The sequence below is a fragment of the Drosophila innubila genome (genome assembly GCF_004354385.1).
Source record: "Drosophila innubila isolate TH190305 chromosome 3L unlocalized genomic scaffold, UK_Dinn_1.0 0_D_3L, whole genome shotgun sequence".
Classification (NCBI taxonomy): Eukaryota; Metazoa; Arthropoda; class Insecta; order Diptera; family Drosophilidae; genus Drosophila; species Drosophila innubila.
The window spans coordinates 26,940,737-26,961,556 of record NW_022995376.1 but is presented as its reverse complement, the minus strand read 5'-3'; the positions used below and the strand labels follow the sequence as shown (position 1 = coordinate 26,961,556).

Genomic DNA, 20,820 nt, shown 5'->3' with positions numbered 1-20,820 from the left:
GCCCGTGGAAGACCCAGAACCTAGTGCTCATCCCAAAGCATGATAATCGCCCGGAGTTGCCTTCATCCTTTAGACCTATTTGCCTGATAGATACGGTCTGCAACAGATTGGAAATTTCCATTCGCCATATATCATTTTTCGATGAAAGCGATTGTAAAAGTAATAAATGGCTTCGATATAGAAATCTTCAAAGATTACAAATCCAAACGATTTTTGAAATCAGGTAAAAATTGTGGGCGTGACAGCCTCTCAAAGTTGACCCTTTTTTCAGTGCGCAAACAAATGCAAACCTTAAAACTGTTTTGTTGTCAAGTTATATGACCGATTTCATCATGTTCATTTTTAATTAAATGCCGTAGAATTTTGTTTCTTTACTTGTTTACTTTTTATCCCAGCGATGTCACTAAAATTAGGCTATTTTTCAACTTTGATGGAAGAAAAAAAAAATTAGACACCTTTGGACACCATCCCACTATTTCAAGACGCTTTGGAAATCAATTTTCTAACTATATTTTCCAGTTTTGTTCGCGCCGATTTGCGCCTTTTTTTTAAGTGCAAAAACTGACGCAACCTTGTATAAAAATGGTGATGAAAGAAGAAGAGCGCAGTGTTTTCGCTATGCCAGGCATCATACAAGATTTATAAAAAAACAACAATTTTTTTTTTTGAAATAAGCGTAATAAAACTTTTTTATATATTTAAAAATGTTTTTTTTTAATTTTACATGTAAAATATGCACTGAAAAACTTTGACCGAAAGCCCTGAATCAACCAGTGGGAGAGGAGCATTGATGCAATCTGTGTGCCACGGTAACTTTTACGCAGCTTTGGTGCTGATTCTACCGGTAGACCGCCCTCGACATGTTTCATTATCTCCAGCGTCACTTCTTCGTTTGTTGCCCATTCCGGAAGATCTTTTATTTCTGAGTGCCTTCTGTACAGCTTGGTGCAGCGTCCTTGTTACTTCATCGGCAGTCTTGTTCATCTGCAGCAGAACTTCACCTGCAGCAGTACGCCTTACACAACGTACATTCTCCTTGTACTGCTGCAACTCGTTGCTAGTCTGCACAGAGGCGAGGACTTTAGCGTAGTCTGCCGCATCTTTGCATTTAACCAGTATTGCATCTGGTCGGCCCCTGCGCCTAGGCGCTGGCTTCGCCCTGGATTTGACCTTCTGCCATTTTGGCTCCGTATCTACAACGACTCGGACTTCATCAGCGTGGACACGCTTTTGCTGCCACTTGACTATATGTCGCGCCTCTAGCAGCTGGCCACAGACTTACTTCTGGGTAGTTGATCTCCACTTTTGTTTTTGTTATTGCTGCCTAATTTGGCAGTCCTCCTGTCGTTCGGCAGTAGGGTCTGAGAACCATTATCTGTGATACTCAGTGTAGTGGTTCCGCTGCTGGGGCCATGTGTGCTTTGTGAACTAGCACCTATGGGGGTCGACATTACTTCGCATGTTGCATACTGCCCATCTAATACGAATGTGACCTATTGCGAGAAGCTTGCGATGGGACACATTCGTATTGGATGGGCAGTATGCAATACTCGAAGTAATGTCGACCCACGTAGGTGCTTTAAGTACCTGGAGTTTGGACACACGGCAGCACGTTGCAGAAGCAAGCACGACTCATCAAAGAAGTGTTTTAACTTTGGCGGCGAAGGCCATCCTGCTCAAGAGCTGGAGAGCAAAAAACGGGTCACCACACGCTTAGTAGGGGCCGCCCGTTGTATGTAAAGGCAATAAACAACGTAAAAAATTAAGTTCCTCCAACTTAATTGAAGCCATTGCAGAGCCGCACAGGACTTACTAAGCGAAACGGTGCGTGAAAGTGTCACAGATGTAGCTATTCTATGTGAGCCTTACAGTGCCAGACGGGACGGAAGCTGGGTGCAGAACCACAATGTTGGAGACGCCATTTGGAGATGTGGGAACCCTGTTTCACAGCTAAGAGAGAGCATCGCATAGCGAGAGGATTCGTGAGAGCCAAATGCGACAGTATATACACATTCAGTTGTTACATTGCGCCTAGTATTCCAATTCCAGAATACGCTGAGATGCTTGACGAGCTAGTGGAGGATGCAAGATCACGGTCTCCGGTGATTATTGCCGGGGATTTCAACGCCTGGGCATCCGACTGGGGCAGTATTCGGACTAAACCGAGGGGTAGAATGTTGCATGCATTCGCTGTGTTGAACGTGACGCTGCTCAACTCAGGTAACGCGCACACCTACACAAAAGCAGGAAAAGGTGAACACCACGCATATTCGTCCCAGCGAAAACGCAGATGAGTATGCCGACAGGGTCGCGTTGGCGATTAAGAATGCGTGTGATGCTTCTATGATTCAGCGGGAGAAAGGAGGCTGCAGCCGCAAGCCAGTACATTGGTGGAGCAATGACATTGCAGATGCGAGAAGACAATGCCATGCAGCAAAACGTCGCTAACAACGTGCGAGAGGAGGACCACACTTTGTACTGCTAGAGGATTACAGGGTGAAGCCAGCCATCCTCATCAAGGTCATCAAACGCAGCAAGTCAAGATGCTGGAAGGATTATGCGCCGAAGCAGATGAGCAACCATTTGAGACAGCGTATAAGATGGTCATGGGGAAGTTGACAAGGCGGCCGATGCCTACAGACCCGAATCAGCTACGTGCTATTGTTGATGCATTGTTTCCGGAACACCCTCCAGCCGAACTCGTGACAGAAGCGACAAGAGCAGCACCGAGATACAAAGAGCCAAACGAAGTACTGGAGGCAGTGGCACACTTGCAACCAGGCAAAGCCCCAGGACCAGACGGAGTCCCCTCGCGGGTCGTCAAGCTCGTTGCGGAAAAATATCCGAGACTTTTCGCTAAACTGTTCAGAACCTGCCTAAGGGAGCGGACAGTGCCAAGGAGGTGGAAATTGCAGCGGCTGACGTTGCTCCCAAAAGGAGGCAATGTGGATGATCCATCTACATACAGGGCCTGTATTACAGGCCACTGTACATGCTAGATGTTGTGGGCAAGCTACTTGAGCGCATCGTTTGCAACAGACTGGAAGAAGAAGCGGCCTTTCGGACTGGCAGTTTTGTTTCCGGAAGCGGAGCACAGTTGATGCTATCAAGGTCGTAGTCGATATAGCTAGCGATTAAGGGAAAGCGATGGAAAGGAGGGAAAAAGAAACCACAACTTTCAAATGTCTAAAAGAATTTTGAGAGATTTGCCAAAATTAAATGTTTATTCAATTAAATTAATATATCTTTAAAACTGATTTAAGATACAAAAAAATATGTTAGAAAATATCAAATCTCTGGCATTTAAGGAACACCAACATTTCGAACGGATGTTTTCAAAAACATTTCTCTTCAAAATCTCTAGAGATTTCTGGAACACACCTCTATATGATAGTGGTCCGATTTAAATAAAATCTGCTCAGGATGTATAATACCAGCCATATGTATATTGTGTCAGATTGGTTGAGAAATATCAAAAACATAGAAGTTTATCATACTAAATCTTAGTTTTCGATCTATGAATCCCATGACAGCTATATAATACAGAGGTCAGATACAAAAAAAAAAAAAAACAGTCTTGTTCTGCGTACGGTATCCAAGAAAGTACATACTAAGTTTGAAGTCCCTAGCTCTTATAGTCTCTGATATCGAAGCGTTCAAGCAAACGGACAGGGCTACATCGAATCTTCTTTAAAAATCAATAGTAATTGCACAAATTCGATTTCTAAACTAATGTGGACTATCACGCAAAATTAATATTATTTTAGGACGAATCAGACTGTATTCCAATGCCAAAAATTACAAAAATGAAATGAAAGTAAAAAAGAAAAAGGAAAAAAAAATGAAAAATTACAAATTGCATGACAAAGCAGCGAGCGATTTGAGCCAGGTGAACGGAGCAAGCATGGGAAGAGCAGCGACCCACGCGATCGAAGTGAACCGGGGATTGGCGAGCGAAGCGAGCAGGGGCGGAGCCCCTAGTTTTACTAATAAAATGCTTTAATTTATCTATTGACTTAACTGTTAACAATTATTTTAAATTACAAATAATAGGTCAACATCAAGTAGAACTTCACTATCTTAATGCAAATCAAAGACTAATCTTGATTTTGCGTTGTGTAAATAATTTTAACGAAAAATAAATGTGTGTAAGTACTTTTGAAAACTGATAACATTGATGTAGAAACACGATTCTGTATCTTGGTATATGAGTACAAAAGCAGCAGCAATAAGCAATCAAAGTTAAAAGCAGCAGCTATGGGACAGAATCAAATGTTAATTTTAGTCCAAATCAGGCGGACGACATCTTAGAGATGTTTGGCTTACGTAGTAAGATGGTAACCGACTTTGAAACGGTTTCTTGGCAGTTACAGCTCCTTTTTGTGGTTAGTTATAGAAAGCACTTGAAGACTAAGATGCCTTGGAATTTTCAATATTAATACTCATTTATTAAAGCAACATAATTACTATTATCGAACACTTTTTCTTTTTAATATTAATATAATTAATAAGGAATTTAACAGTTCGAACATTTTCCTTTTAGTAATCATATGTTATACTTTGGTATGAGTATATTAAAATATTAATAATGGAATATTTAAATATTATAAAAATATTGGGGAAATTGCACGTAAGAACTGATCGTCAAACTCTTTTTCAGAAAACCTCTCCACAGATGACCTAAAACATATAGAAATTATTTTTTTTTAATCATAATAAATTGACAATGTACATACCTTGCTGCATTTATAATGCTCACATTTGTTTCTATAGGGTTTAGTATAATATTCAATATACTCCCGGCGTATTCGATGGCATCCGTTGCAAGAAAACCATTTTGGCATCCTTCTGAAGTCTCAATAATATCAAGTAACGGACCTCCAGACTTGTGAGCTATCATTATAAGTCCAGCTGCCATACACTCAACAATTCCAATTCCAAAGTGCTCATTCCACATAGTATGTATTCCAATTTTCGATTCTTGATATAATTTCAATAGTTCGTCATATGCAACATTAACTTTAAACTCAATAGAATTTTCAAGGGATAAGTGCTTGGCAAGGTCCTGCATGTTTTTTAATCTTTCATAATCTTCATCATTTCGGCAAGATCCTACAATGACGAGTTTAATACGACTCCACAGAGCCTCATTTCTGGCCAGTAGGGTTCGTAACTCGTAAAGAGCTTGTAATTGCAATGGATGGTTTTTTTCTGGGCGAAACTGACCCACAGATAATATCAGAATTTCATTATTTCTTTCTATATGTTCAAGCTTCTTCAGATGTGCGATTTCACAAGGTGGATACACTCGATGAGTTATTAAAGGGACATTGAACAAGTCTACAATATGATTTTCCGTCCATGAGGAATTCACCATAATAGTTTCTGAACAGCGGCTTACCCATTTGTACATCTAAAAATGAAAGATTATATTTTCTTTTATTGACTTTAAATGGATTTACTAGAGAACGGATAAAAATACACGCTCAAAACCGTTTACTGGTATTAAAGCGAGCGTCAGATGACGACTTTTCACCGACACTTTTTGATAAAATACCGTCAGTGACGTGTGAACACACAACATTTTAAAGTGTCGGTTAAAAACTGACGCTCACCGACGATCGGTTTTTTTGCGTCGGTCAACTCAAGCCACCAAAATGCATACAGAAATGATAGAGTGTTGCCTTATTTTATGACAAATTAACCGATGGCATCTCTATGGGAACACCGATGAGAATGTGAATGGCAAAGTATGCCGTCAATGAAAAAGTGTCGGTTAAAAAGTCCCCGTCTGACGCCAGCTTAAGGCAAGTACTCAGAAAAAGTTTGTCTTCGCTATCGAAAAACTCTCAATCATTTGCCGAGGCCTATAGAAAGCCAATGCAACACACAAAAATAAACCAAAGTGAAAGGGTAAAACTGTTGCTTTAGTTGCGCGCTTTGTTTAAATTTAAAAAAACACACAGCTGATTGGAACACATTGAGTAGGCATGGGGAATGGAAAATGTAGGATATTTATTTGCTTAGTAATGCAATATAAATATTTTGTAGATCTCTATATTTTTTTAATGAAAATAAAAAAAAATTACAAATTTAGGGTCAACAGATGGTTTCAATTGCATTCTATATTGTAGCAGTTTTATCCTTTTTACCTCCAAACATCTTTGTTTTGTTTTCAAATGAATCCCGGCCATTTTTGTAATATGGTGTGAGCCTACAGGCAGCCTAGTTAAAATCAGCTGTTTCACACACAGTGTTGGAAACTGACAGGCCCCTTGATCTGGCAACGCTGCCTTTTCGTTCTGAGGACTGATTAGCTAAACCGCTGCTGAATTTTTTTCTAACTAATTTCGCCACCGTTTTTTTTAAATGTAGTTGACACCTCGCAAGCAACATTTTTCTTTCGAAAGTACTCCGCTTTAAAGCTGGGTGCAAACAGGCAATTTTTAACCGACATGTTACACCGACGCTCAATTTTGCTATTCACATAATTCGCATCGGTTTTCATACAGAAATCCTATCGGTTAACACTCTGGCAACACTCTATTACTTCTGTATGCATTTCAGTGACATAATAATACTGAATAAAGTTTGTGAGGAGCGAAAAAAAGTGATAAATTTGGACGCTCAGCGACGTAAATTAGTGTGACCAACGCAACACCAAAAAGTAACTAAATGTTGATTGGTCACATTGGTGCGCCAGCTGTGTTTTGTTTAAATTCTACATAGCGTCAAACTTGAAAAATAAATAAAATGGAAAGTTTTAAAGATATGAAGATGGGGTTATTGGCATATGCCCTATGGTAAAGAAAGCAGAGGAGGAGGAACGTAGGCGTCACGCATATTAGATCAATCTATAAAAATTGGATTGAAATGCTATTTTCATTTAAGTCATATAGGATCGGGTACTTTTCCACTTCTTTTATCAACTTAATCTTCTTCTCCGTTGTAAAGAGGCCCAAACGTCCTCTTTCTATTTATTTGTGCGTCCACAACAAACAGCTGATATTTATCTAATGGCTGTTAAAATAATGAACACGCCATATATTTTTTCGGTCGACGGAGAAATATCAACTTTTGCCTTCAGTGTTGAAAACCGACACACCTTATCTGACAACTCTTTTTTTTTATGCCTTTTATCTTGCGTTTCGCCACTGTTTTTTTATATAGAATTTAGCCCAACGAACGAAATTTTTTCGATGTCAGATAGAATAGGACGTGTTCTCTTTAAAATTTTGTGTGTCCAACGACACTGACGGTTTTTTACCAAAAAGTATCGGTGAAAAAAACGCCCGTGTGTAAGCACTTTAACCGATTGAAATTGTTAACTGGAATTAAAACCGTAACTGAGGCAAAACTTTTTTAATATACCAAACCGAAAATGTTTAAGTTACTAAGTTACTGATCCAAAAATTTGGGTTATCTTCGTTGTTACTACGTAATCAAAATGTTTCTAACTAATTCGGATTAAGTATATTATTAATCTGAATCTTGATCTCTTTAAATGGATACTTCGGTATGGAATCATAGAAGAATTTTTTTGCGTATTAAAATATTTTAAAACCTAATTTTTGAATTTCAAAAACCGAAACCTGAACATACAAGAACCCTGTAAACGTTACGAATTTATTTAATTAAGTTAATAGTCAATTTACACTGAGGCCGGTAAGAAAAAAGCCTTAGCTTTACACTGATAAAATAACCGATAAAAATGCTTATATTTTGAAGTCTAATTGTCAAATGGTAAATTGCTCATTGCCAAATTTAGTTAAATCTTACATAACATTTTTAACGGATCCGTCACAAAAATTACTCACCCTTGAAAACAAGCGATAGTAAGTAAGCTTGGCCCATGTAAGAAAGGGGTTTCTCGCCACATATGCCTTATTATTGTGTGCCGCTTGACGGAATTGGACCTTTTTAAGCATGTCGGTGCTTATAACAGGATAATGGACGTAGCAGCCTATTCTTGAGCAAGCCAGAAACCGAAACACTGGATAAGTGAATGCATACCCCATTGTATCAATAAAAATATCTGGCGGGAATTTGGTTACAGCTTCCAAGCCCATAATGATTGAACCCAAGCCTTGCCCCAACAAAGTGAAATGGGGATACTTTCGCGCTTCGATCCAGTGTCGTTGCTTTAAAAATACAAAAGTTATTTGTTCAAGTTCGAGAGTAATATTAAATACGTTCTTCGCTTTCTGCAAAATGGAGCTCGGCGTGGAGTCAATGTCTCCTGTGTAGATAACTATCTTGATATTGTCATACTTTTTCTGAAATGTTATAAAAGAAACTCGTTTGAATAACATAGGCTGAGAACTCAGACATATATGTATATATGTACCTGTAACGCTCTTATTGCACACCATAATACACGTTCACCTCCTCCACCAGCATTGCAATAAGGATGAAAAATGCCAACATGTAATTTTTTTTCCGCAGAAGAGCAGTGCAATTTTTTTTTGTAGTGAAGAACCCATTGCCGAAGACAGAAGAATATAGCAGAAGCTATACCTATCAGCCATATCAATATCCAAAATCTGTAGTAAAGTTAGCTTCTCAAAATTAGCAATTCAGTTTTATTTTTATTCTTACATGAAAACAATCACCATATCGCTTTGTTGATAACGTTTACAATTAGTTATTCACTAATTGTGTTGTTTAGTTCTCAACAAGGTCAAATGAACGAATCATTGAATTGAACGAGTGAACTTATTCAGTCATTTGTGAACTACAGCATAGTACTCATCACTAAAAAATAGGTTCGCTGGATATAAGCTCAATGGTGGTATTCCTGAAATAGATTCGGATTTGGTTTTGTTACATATTATATTTCGCCGAACAGCTGTTCACAGCTGCTAAAGCTCAGTATGGACATAAGATTTGACACTAGCGAAGAAAAAGTGCTCAATATTTAGCTGTCGGCGAGCGAAAGCAGTGTTGCCAATGCAATACAAAAAAAAAACCCAACATTTGAATGGGAACTCTGTAACGTCAGCTGTGTTTTGTTTACATTTTTTATAACGCACAATTGATAACATTACATTTAGGGGGCATAGGGAATGGAAAATGACGAAAGTTAAGGATATTTAGTGTGTTGTTATTCAAGTAGAAAGCATATGCAAAGCAACATAAAAGTTATGTGTGTATTTTTCTATTTTATTAATAAAAATTATTAATTTATATATCTGTAATTGTTTCAGTTTTAGCCAATATAATTGCAATTTCGTCGTGGTTAAAAAACTCCAGACGTCTTTGCTTGGTTTTCAAATGAATAACGGGCATTTTTAGCTTTTCAGGCGTCAAATGTTTGAACAATTCCATATTTCCGCAGTCACCAGAGCTAAAAGCTAGCAGTGTTGAAAAACTACAATTTCTTGAATTTGCAGCTCTGTGTTATCCGTTCTTCGAACAAACCAGCTAAAACGTTGGCTAAATTTCTGTTTATCTATCTAGCTTTTTTCTTATGTCCATACCTAGCTTAAATACAAAAGGGGTAGGGCTGCCAGACCTGTTAAGCCTAAGAGATTTCACGAAATTTGTTCTGAGGCTGATTTCTTTTGAATTCATTTCAACAACATTATTTGGCCACACTCGGTATTTTTTTTTACATTTTGTTGATGGTTTAATATGGTGAATGTTGAAAGTTTCCTGCATTTCGAGAATTGATAACATCGTAACTCTATATATTATATAGTGCAGAATAAATATTATAGACGTCCCAAATGGATGTGACAGCTAAGAAAGGGCTGTGAGAATTGAATTGAATTGAAAAGGAGCTGATAATGTGTAAAATTGAAGCTTAAGGTTTATTAACAAATTGTATTATTCTAATTATACTATTCTCCAAGTAAACTATTAATAAAAAGTCTAAGAAAAACAGTTTTCGCACTTTCATTTGTCAGTTTATGTTTTCGCACCTTTTTCTAAACTCTTGAAATCAAAATCAAATTAGTGTGCAAAAAGGGTCGTTCCTGAAACTCCGAATCTGTTTTAGAATTATATTATTAAATGTTAAGTAATTCAAGGAACAGCTATTTTTTTTTTTTGATAAATATTTAGGGTCAAATGATGGTTACAGTGGAATCTTATATTGTAGCACTTTTGCCCCCGTTGAACAACTAAAAACATCTTTGTTTCCTTTTTAAATGAATTGTGGCCACTTTTGTCATGTGGTGAAAGAAGATTGTAAATTTCATTGTTCTTACAGGCAGCCTAGTGAAAATCTGCTGATTCACAAACAGTGCTGGAAACCGACAAGCCTTTTGATCTGGATGCTCTGTCTTTTCGTTCTGAGGACTGCTCAGCTAAACCGATGCTAGATTTTTTTCTAACTAATTTCGACACGGTTTTTTTTTTTTTATTTGTCGTTGACACCTCGAGAACAACATTATTCTCTCGAGATTTCTCCGCTTAAGCCGATGCTTAATTTTTTCCATCTAATTTCGCCACCGTTTTTTTATATGGAGTTGACACCTAGCAAACAGCATTTTTCTACTCCACCTTACACTAAATATCTATCGTCAGCGTCAAAATTTATGAAATTTTTTCGCTCTGCCTAATCTATGGACTAATCTAGAACTACGCTTATATTTCCTCTGAAAACAAACATTACTGCCTTTCTGTTAAGCCGATCTTGATGCGGTTAAGTGGGATGATATATATTAGATAACGTGGTGGTTGTGGTGGTTTTTCGCGATTAGAGGGGGCGGACGGGACCGTGACAAAAATTTTAAACAAACCTGCGTGGGCCTTATAGAAGTCTGTCAAATTTGAATGCTCTGCAAATGTAGTCCGTGGACGCAATGTCTGTGGACATTTTCGTTGTACGAAATGAAAACTCTATAGGTAATTTGCTAAGTGTTTTACTCTTTATGACATCTTTGTATTTGTAAGGAGCCTACCAAAACGTTTTCTGGTGCACACCATACGGTCCTTAATTGAATTATTCGATTACTTTGACTTATTGGGACTTCGATATTTTTATCGAAAAAAATGTATCACTACTACATTTCTTTGGGGAGTGCCCTTATAAATAATAATTGTAATTCGCACATCACTAAAAATTATAAACAGAACATAAGCATTATCAACCCATAAATGGATTACATTCGTTCAATTTTTGAGTGTTTGGCTTCGCTTTGCAGTTGTTGGCACTGTTCAGAGGACTTGGGGAGTCAGGTAAAATATAAATACATATTTTTCTAGATCGTTCTTAACTACATATATATAACTAGGGAATTGAACCAAGCGAAAGAACTCATCTTCTGGCAGATTCAGTTAATCAAAGTCCAGCATTACGAAGAAGTAACTCAGCTGATTTAAGCAATGATTATTCCCAGTCGCTGCCAAAAAAGGACGACCAAAATGCACTGTCCAGATTAGTACAAAACACAGCAATGTACGTGGAAATATTTGTACACACAAATCTGAGTATATTTATAAAGACTTATGTTTTTTAGAAACATGATAAACGTCGGTGCTATGGATTCTCACACTTTGGAGCATCAGGAGTATACGGACAGAATAAAATTATATTCACAACGCCTTCAGCAGCAGTGGAACAACGTTCAACATCCCTGTGTCGTACTGAAAGGTTTGTTACTCAGATTACAAAGAATATAATTTATCCCACAAAAAAACCTCTACACGAGGTAAAAGTCTAGTGACAAAAGCAATTTCTAGCCCCAAAATTTCTGATATTGGATATCAGAAATTTTGGGGCTAGAAATTGCTTTCGTCACTAGACTTTTACCTTGTGTAGAGGTTTTTTTTTTGTGGGATATCAGAAATTTTTTGCAATTGCTCTTGCTTTTGACATTGTAACTTTATCATTAATGCAGGCAAATAGTAAAATATATAAATTTAGTTAAATGTATTTCATTTCTTATAAAAAAATTTTTTTTTTAATTATAAAGAAAACTAGATTGTTCCGCCCCCTGCTGGCTTCGCTCGCGTTGCTACAGCCGACAAGACAGCTATATGATATAGTGGCAGCTTTATAATATAGTGGTCCGATTTGAACCAACTTTGGTCAGGATATATAAAATCAAGTTAAATGCATATTGTTTTAGTTTGGTTAAGATTTCTCATAAAACAAAAAAGTTTTTCACAGTAGAACTTGATTTTCGCCTGATTGGTCCTATGACAGCTATATGATATAGTGGTCCGATAAGACCAACTTCGGTCAGAATTTTTAAAACTAACTTAAATGCATATGCTGTCAATTTTGTTAACATATCCCACTTAACAAAAAAGTTTTTCATAATAAAACCTAATTTTGACCCGATCGGTCCTATGACAGCTATATGATATGGTGGTCCGATTAGAACCAACAAGTTAAATGAATATTGCATCAGTTTGGTTGAGATATCTCATTAAACCAAAAAGTTTTTCGTACTAAAACGTGATTTTCGACCGATAGAAAAATGTATATATTCACTTAACAGGTAATATTTTCCAAACTCAACCAAATTTTATTTTTTATAAGCCAAAAAACGCAAAATTATAAATTCTTCATTATACTTAAATTTAATAAAAATCTTTAGAGCCGTTTTGTCATAAATCGCCAAAATGTAAGCTAAAAATCGGACAGTCTTAGCAAATTTTCCAAATTAGCTGTATATATTGCTAGTCGCCTTTCGCACCTTTAATGCTGATTTCGTCACTAGCGCGAACTGCCGTCCCATTGAATATTATCACTGCGGACGGCAGTTCGCGTTAGTGACGAAAGCAGCACGTAGGGTGCGAAAGGCGACTAACAATATATACAGCTAAGTTGGAAAATTTGCTACGACTGTCCGATCAGAAAGCAATTTCTAGCCCCAAAATTTCTGATATACAATTTTGTGACGAACAAAATTCAGTTTAATCTAAAAATTTTAAATAAAAATTAATTTTTATGTACAAAGAAGCTCCCCCTTTTTGCTCACAGTGCACAATGCCAATTTTCGATTTTTTTTTAATAATTTATATTTTTATTTAAAATTTTAGATTAAACTGAATTTTGTTCGTCACAAAATTGGATATCAGAAATTTTGGGGCTAGAAATTGCTTTCGTCACTAGCCTTTTACCTCGTGTAGAGGTTTTTTTGTGGGATTAATTATACGCTGATAGATTAACTGATAGTGAGTACAATTTTCAATGAGTACTAAGTACTGCATAATTACCTTACTAGCTTCCGAAAGTAGTCTCGCTAATTGGTTATGTCCAAATTTCACTTGAGATTAATTTTTATTATCAGTTCAGATTTGAAAACCCAATCAAAAACCTAGGCGCAGAAAATCTGCAACCAAATGTTATCAGAGTGATCCTCAAGGAGAAGAGACAATAAGGCATTAAACGTACTGCAATTTAAATAAATACATTACTCTTCTTGATACTGTAAGTGCTTTAAGTAGCATGCTTTCAGACTTTCAGGTTTCTAAAGATATCTCAACCAACCTCACAGATTGTGTACTTGAAACTGCTGTTACACCCCCACTGAATATGGTCAAAATCGGATTACTATTATGTATCATATAGCTGCCATTAGAACAATCGTGTTCAAATTAACCTTAACCTTGAACAACTTTAATGTTTCTCAACCAAACTCACAGATTGTGTATTTGGGACTGCTGTTACATCCTGACTAGATTTGGTCAAAATCGGATAACTATATAGCTGCAATAAGAGTAATCGATTAGCTTTTGCACACCAAATCTCGTATTTATCCACCAAATCTAGCCTTTTCCCGCAATGTCTATCATTTTCTGCCAAATCTGGATTTTTCTCGAAAAATTTTATATGAAAAATCACAAAGTTCAATTGCAGGCAAACATTTCATATAGCGGGAAGAGTAAACTTAATTTTTTTTTTACAACAAAATATTATCACTTATGACTCTATGCCAGCTAATTGACGAACGGACGAAAAATCAAAAAAATATAAGCAAAGAGATTTTTGAAAAAAGTTTTTCCAGTCAGTATAAGAATTGTTTGGAAAAACTTTTTACATGAAAACATTTTTTGTTTAAGCCCTAGGAAAATAGTCAAAAAAGTAGATTTTTACCTAAATTCAAAATTTTCAATGGGTACTTAATGCGTTAAGGAAATTTTTGTATCATTCAAACGGAATTCAAATGACCCTTCCATTAATGCCAAAATGTACATGAAGTATGTTCAAATTATGAGTAAATATTGCTCATACTTTTTTCACAAAACTTATGCCCACCAGTGTACTTTTTGCATTTAGCAAGAAACTTCCAACAAAAATTGTCACGGTTTTTTTCAAGTAGTATAGTACCTGATAGTAATTGTTTCGTACGAACGCTAAAAAAGGTAGTAGGCAGAACACATCATTCAGCAGATACTACTTACTGATCCATAAAAAGTAAAGAAGTGATTACTTATGAAAAAACCTGCCGAATGACCCCAATGTTTTTCTGGAGGTCGAGCAATATCAACTACAGTATACATAAGTAAGAAATAATGACCCAAAGTTCTCAAAGAAATTGAAAATACGCCAAGGCTAAATAATTGACTGCAGTTTAAATGCCTTCGCTTGCGCATATTATTACTACACTTATCCTTTTCTTACATACAAAAATATAATGTGACAGCATTTCAGCTCCCTGGTATTATATAAATATGTTACCACTTTTGCATTCAGCAGGAAATTTGCAACAGTAAAATATATTAAATTTTTATCAAATAGTCTGATGCCTGATAGTAATTTTTCGTACGAAAAACATACTAGTTCACTTGAAAAGTTTTGAAAGCGGAAATGAAAAAATTTTCCGATTCCTTTACACCCCGTCTGAAGTTTTCTTTTGGAAGCCCTCAAAATACTCATTTACTGCAGTTATCACTTCATCATCTGTTGAAAAACGGGTACCACTTGGGAATTTTTTGAGGTATGGGAACAAATGGAAGTCAGAGGGTGCAGCTGTGAAGTTTGTTGTCGCAGTGCTGGATCATAGTGGTCAACCCAAGTATCATCCATAGCAACAAATCGTCGCCCAAAATCACTTTTATTCTTCTCGAAAAGATCCAAATGCTGTTGCGAAAATTGCATTCGATTGCGTTTTTGATTTAAATTTAGGAAATGCGGCACCCATCTTGCCAACGCTAATTCGTTCTTCAATATATATAACACCCGTTCCTCCGAGATGTGCATAGTCTCTGCTATTTGTATCAGTGTCAATCGTCTGTCTGCTATAATCATATCATGCACAGCATCAATCATTTCTTGGTTAGTTGCAGTTTTTGGCCGTCCAGAACGTGGGTCATAATTGACACTCGTACGACCTCGTTTAAACTCTAAGGTCCATATATGAACAGTCGGAAACGATGGAGCAGAGTCCTATAATACTTTTAACAACTTGGTATGAATCTCGCTTGCAGATAAACTATCCAAAGCAAAGAATTTTATCACTGCACGAATTTCAGATTTCTCCATGGTTGACATAATACCAAAACATGTACTCTTTAAACAGCTGATTAATCCAAACACAATATACCCTTTTTTGGCAATTTTCAATGGGCTCAAAGTATAAAAAAGCTTATTGACAGATCGACTTGAAAGCTCCAGCATATTTACAGTAAGAATGGAGCCTTCAAATGACATACAGCATTTGGTTCTAAAAGTGCTGGAAACATGTCGCTTTTCAAGTGGCCTAGTAGTTGGCTGATTTGTATAATAACCCTGCAGAACTAAAATTCCCTGTTTTGGACTTTCCCCTTACTTTTACTTGATATTGTTGTCATTTTTTTGACGTTTCATTGGTCGCGTTCACCAGGCAGGTTTGCTCCTCTGGTGAACGGCACTGATACCGTATCATGATACCAAATTTTGTGAATCATGATACCTGAGCATGTATCATAAAAAAAGCCTGCTACTTTGTGCTACTTTTCCGCTCCAGTCATTTAAATACATGAAACGTTTATCGAATGTTTTGTTTGTTATGAATGTGAAACTGCAGCAGCGGTTTTTCAATTACATTCAATTTATTTTCATTTATTAGATAGTTTTAATTTAAATTCCTATCTGCCCTGTTCATAACTTTTATTATCGATAATTCGATTATCAGCTGTTGGCAGATAAATGTATCAAGTATCAGTAGTATAAAGTTTTTACGATACTTGATCAGGGAGCATGTTTTCTGGTGAATGCGACCATTGTTAGGGTTGTAATAATTCTGCCGGCGTCAATTGACCGCTGCTTTTTAGAAACATAAAATTTGAAATAATTGGTACATTATTGTTAAAGAAGAAGTTTTAAGTCCCGTGGCTCCATGGTTGGAGTCACCGATTGTGGCAGACAAACACAATTTTTCAGCTCGGGTTCCCCGGTTCGAACTCTACTAGCCATAAATAAACCAAAAATTTAACACAATATAAATTTAAAAAAAAAAACGTTTAGGTAAACTGTTGAGAAATGATTAGGGAAGCTTCCTCATTTCTCGTTTCTAGGAACTCACAATGTTAAATTGCTCAATCTTTTTCATACGAATTTTGAAACGGATCAATGTTTTCTCAATGATTAGGGAATGTTTCTCAACTTTTCCTCAATATTTCTTTGAGGTCGGGTTCTGTTGGGAAGGTATTATGTCAATAGCAAGGTATTAAGTGTTAGTGCCCAGTTCAGACGGCACTTTTTAACCGACACTTTTTCACCGACAGTAAATTGTGCCATTAACACGATTTACATGGATGTCAATCAAAAATTCCAACGGTTTTTGTTTTCAAAAAGTCTGGTCACCCTTTAAACAATTTCATACGAAAAAGGAAAAACCGATGAAATAGGAAGTGTTCTATTTTCATCGGTGAGCGTCGGTCAAAAACCGACGATGTCAAATTCTGTATTCACACGACACCTGACATTTTTTCAAAAAAATGTGTAGGTGAACATACGCTCGTCCGACCGGGACATAACAGATAAAAAACCTGCCAAATGACCACAATGTTGAAAGAACAACCCATAGTTCTTAAAAGATTGAAAAATACGCCAAGACTATTATATATTATTTGCGTTTACTGCAGTTGAAATGAAAATATAAAATATAAATTAATAAAAAAAAGCGAAAACTGGCATTGTGCACTGTGAGCAAAAAGGGTGAGCTTCTTTGTACGTAAAAAAAAAGCGGGTACTAGGAATTGATTTTGGAACCATGTTTTTTTGGTAAAAATAAAGAATATGGGGTACCATTTGTGAATTTTTTTTGGCCAATACAAATCGATGCACTCTATTGTATAGCCTGTTTTTGGACAATACAATATATCAAAAATATGCTAGATGTACGAGTTAATAATGGATATTTCATTTTCAGGTCTTTTGAAAGATGTACCAAATCACCAGTCTTGTGTATCGAAAGCTATTCACTCCGATGATACTGCTCAGGTTAGTAAAGTCTATATTGTGGTCTTATATGATTCCTCTTAGTAAGCGTGTAATTTGTAATTTGTAATTTTTAAGTAATTTGCTTTACTAAAAAATAGTCGACTGAAATCGAACCAACGGAAACCGAACAGAGATGTATGGAGTTTGGTTGGTTTTCGGTTGGTTTGGATTTCTTTGGTATTTATGAATACAGTGCCTTTTTATCTGTTGTGGCATTTTAAAGTATATATATAAAATGCAAAGTCACCTCTAAAACAGACGAACACAAAAATTAAATATTTAAGTTTTAAAAAGTTTTTATCACTGTTGAAAAGAATCAACATGTATAATAAAATGTGGTATTGGTTAAGGTTACAATCTGGCTGATACGACCAATCCTAGGTAATTCATAGCAGAAATAAGTAAAGTGGACTCGGGTACTCATTTTTAAATAAGCAAGGCAATAACCGGTTCTAAACCTTTGAACCTGAACCGAGCCACTATCCTTTTAAAAAGGTTCGGTTAAAGAAAAACATAAATTCTCTGTTTTTCTTATATTGCGAAATTATTTTAGTCCTAAATAAAAGTTATACAAAAATGTAACTTTTTATATAAAAAAATTAATTATATAAAAAATTGCAATTTGATTTTAAAACAATTTTAATGGTTAAGAAAGTCAAGTAATAATGAAAACATTAAAAATTTACTTTTTAACCAAAACTTGGGCTGAGGGCGTACGAGCCCTAACAGCAATTAATTCGTACGGCAAATATTTAATTAATAGTACAACTTTCAATGGCACTTGGACACTTTTGGGGTCGCTGATTTCGAATTTGAAGGCAATCATAAAAAATTTAATAAAGAACAAAAATTTTTTTTTGTGTGGCTGTGTAATGGTCAATAAATTTAAATATATTAAATTTGAATCCAATGTACATTTTACCCAAGCACGTCAGGGGAAACAACCCAAAAAAAAAAAAAAAATATGTCGGACACTTTTTTGAAAATTTCATCTGACTCGTTACTCGGGGATTTTTGGGGTCGCTGATTACGAATTTGAAGTCAATCTTTAAAAATTTCATAAATAACAAAATTTTTTTATGTGGCCGTGTAATGGTCGAAAAATTCTAATGTATTAGAGGCAATTTGATTAAAATCTAGTTTTTAAGATTTTTAATATGAAACGTACCAATACGCATATCTTAATATGAAGTGAAACATAATTAAATTACGTTTCCAAAAAGTATAAACTTGAATATGCAATCCCCAGCTAGACATATATAGAAGCCAATAAAACTTTAATTTAAAAATACATGCCGTACGAATTATTTATGGCTAGCGCTCGTATACGTGTTTAAATCGAATCGGGAACCGAACCCAAATCTTGATTCATGTCTTAAACAAAACTTTGGCATTTAATGCATAATTGATTTCAGTTTGGCTCAATATTACTAGTTTTGTTTTCAAGTAGAAGCAACTTTTTAGCTACTACTTAAATGTCTAGTAAAGAAATTAACAACAATCAGATAAATGTTCTGAAATAAATAACACCACTTTTTTTTTTGTTTTTTTTTTAGTTTAGATTTTTTTTGCTAATTCATACCATTTTATTTTTTTTAGATGAAAATGTTCATTCAGAAATCGCATTCCGGAGCCTTGGGTATACAAATTGATCACAGAGAAGCTGTTGTTGTTCCTTTTCATATCCCTTAGTAAGACATAACAGAATGTAATGTTTAATATATATATATATATGTATACACATAATACAAAATTAAATTTGATTGTGATGAAGTTATTGGTATATGCATTAAAGCTGTAATATATTTTGTAAGAATTTGCTAAAGAACCGAATATGTGTAACCTTATATTAAAAAATACAAACAAATTTGAATTTAGTAAAAAATCTAACATTTGTTTATTTATTTATTTATTTAGTCGGCAGTCGGCAAAGAAAAAAACCACTAAGTATAAAAATTAAGCTAAGAATTAAAAATAAAATTAATATTAAATATAAATTATGACCTGTAAAGAAAAAATAAAAATTAGATCTGAGGTATGCAAAAATTATACATTTTCCAACATTTGTTGCAAGGATTGGGGAAAACCCAGAAAAATAAGTATTAGTAATAGTATTAATATTAGACAAGTACAATATATTACAACGAGTTATTTGTATTAGTAAGGTCAGGGATTTAGCGAAAGGTATCGGAAAAGTGAGGATTCCAGGTAAGGGAGAAAGAGTTCTGAGGAGAAAACGTGAAAGAGGATATTATATTTGGTGCATAAAACACAAAACGAACTGTGTGAAGCGTAATCAGTTGTGCATGTAGATAAAAATAAAGCATTTTAATTTCTAGTAGAACTGCGGGGGACCGAAAAGGTAAGGCGGGCCAGAAGATAACTAGAATCGATTTCGCCAATAATAAATTTGTGAAGAAAAACAACACCAAGAGTTTTCCTACGATTAATAAAAGACGGAAGATTGAGAAGACGAAGCCTATCGGAGTATGGTGGTAAACGAAGGTTAGGATCCCAGTTAAAGCCACGTAAGGCGAAAAGCAAGATTTGCTTTTGAACTGATTCAATTCGATTCTGGTTTTTTGATACTGCGACGAATTAAAGAGACGTAAAAAAGTTTAATGGGGAAAGGATTATTACATTCTTTCGACCAACGTTTAATGAAACCAAGTACTCCTTTGGCGTCATTAGCTATAGTGGAGATGTGTAAATTGAAGCATATTTTGCAATCAAATAAAACTCCAATATCCTTTACAGATTTTATACGTTGCAAAGGGGTATTGTCAATCGTATAAGAATCGAAAAAGGGCCTAATACGACTAAATGTCATGAACATAAATGTCAGGAGAACAACAACATATTGGCCGAGCACCATAGTTGCATAGAGTTCAAATCATCTTTCAGACGATTATGAAGAAGGAGATCAGTGTATGAAGAGATAAGCTTTACATCATCCGCATACATTAAAATATGAGAATGGGACAGAATAGTGGGTAAATCGTTAATGAACAAAGTAAAAAATAAAGGCCCCAAGTGACTACCTTAAGGTACACCATAAGAAACCTAAACTGAACTGGAAATGGTTGACCTAAGAACCATTTTTTGGGTCCTACCTTTTAAGTAGGTTGAAACCCAAAGTATACAGGGGGCAGGGAAAACTATGCAGTTAAGCGTGTAAAGTAAGAGGTCATGGTTCACAGAGACAAAGGCTTTACTGAAGTCAGTGGATATAACATCAGTTTGCTTTTTCTCTGAAAATGCATCATTTACCAATGAGGTAATTTAAGCAAGTTGGTCGTAGTGGACCGAGCCTTAATAAAGCCGTGTTGTGCAGGGGAAATTATCGATTTACATAAATGCTGCAAAGAAGAAACAAGGATTTTTTCTAATAATTTAGGAGTGGCTGATAGCTGTGCAATGCCTCTGTAGAAAGATTG

The 20,820-nt window shown here is 35.7% G+C and overlaps 2 protein-coding genes across 2 annotated transcripts; one reads left to right on the top strand and one right to left on the bottom strand.

Moving 5' to 3' along the window:
- Positions 1-4,556: 4,556 nt before the first annotated feature.
- Positions 4,557-8,684, bottom strand: LOC117788559 (GDP-Man:Man(3)GlcNAc(2)-PP-Dol alpha-1,2-mannosyltransferase). The gene is made up of 5 exons (XM_034627343.1): positions 8,599-8,684; positions 8,348-8,543; positions 7,818-8,276; positions 4,737-5,413; positions 4,557-4,680 (listed from the first exon to the last, which is right to left on the bottom strand). The coding sequence occupies exons 1-5, from the start codon at positions 8,613-8,615 to the stop codon at positions 4,605-4,607; spliced, it is 1,425 nt and encodes a 474-aa protein (XP_034483234.1). The 5' UTR covers positions 8,616-8,684; the 3' UTR covers positions 4,557-4,604.
- Positions 8,685-11,029: 2,345 nt separating this feature from the next.
- Positions 11,030-19,255, top strand: LOC117787399. Its single transcript, XM_034625911.1, has 5 exons — positions 11,030-11,184; positions 11,241-11,404; positions 11,466-11,599; positions 17,313-17,383; positions 18,983-19,255. Exons 1-5 carry the CDS (start codon positions 11,104-11,106, stop codon positions 19,073-19,075), a joined length of 543 nt encoding a protein of 180 aa, XP_034481802.1. The 5' UTR covers positions 11,030-11,103; the 3' UTR covers positions 19,076-19,255.
- Positions 19,256-20,820: the final 1,565 nt, after the last annotated feature.

Coding starts and splice junctions, on each gene's coding strand:
- LOC117787399 (XM_034625911.1), top strand. CDS start 11,104: ATGGATTACATTCGTTCAATTTTTGAGTGTTTGGCTTCGCTTTGCAGT. Junction 11,600..17,312: donor TCCCTGTGTCGTACTGAAAG/GTTTGTTACTCA, acceptor TTTCATTTTCAG/GTCTTTTGAAAGATGTACCA. Junction 17,384..18,982: donor ACTCCGATGATACTGCTCAG/GTTAGTAAAGTC, acceptor TATTTTTTTTAG/ATGAAAATGTTCATTCAGAA.
- LOC117788559 (XM_034627343.1), bottom strand. Junction 5,414..7,817: donor ACTATCGCTTGTTTTCAAGG/GTGAGTAATTTT, acceptor TTTCATTTTTAG/ATGTACAAATGGGTAAGCCG. Junction 4,681..4,736: donor AGCATTATAAATGCAGCAAG/GTATGTACATTG, acceptor TATATGTTTTAG/GTCATCTGTGGAGAGGTTTT.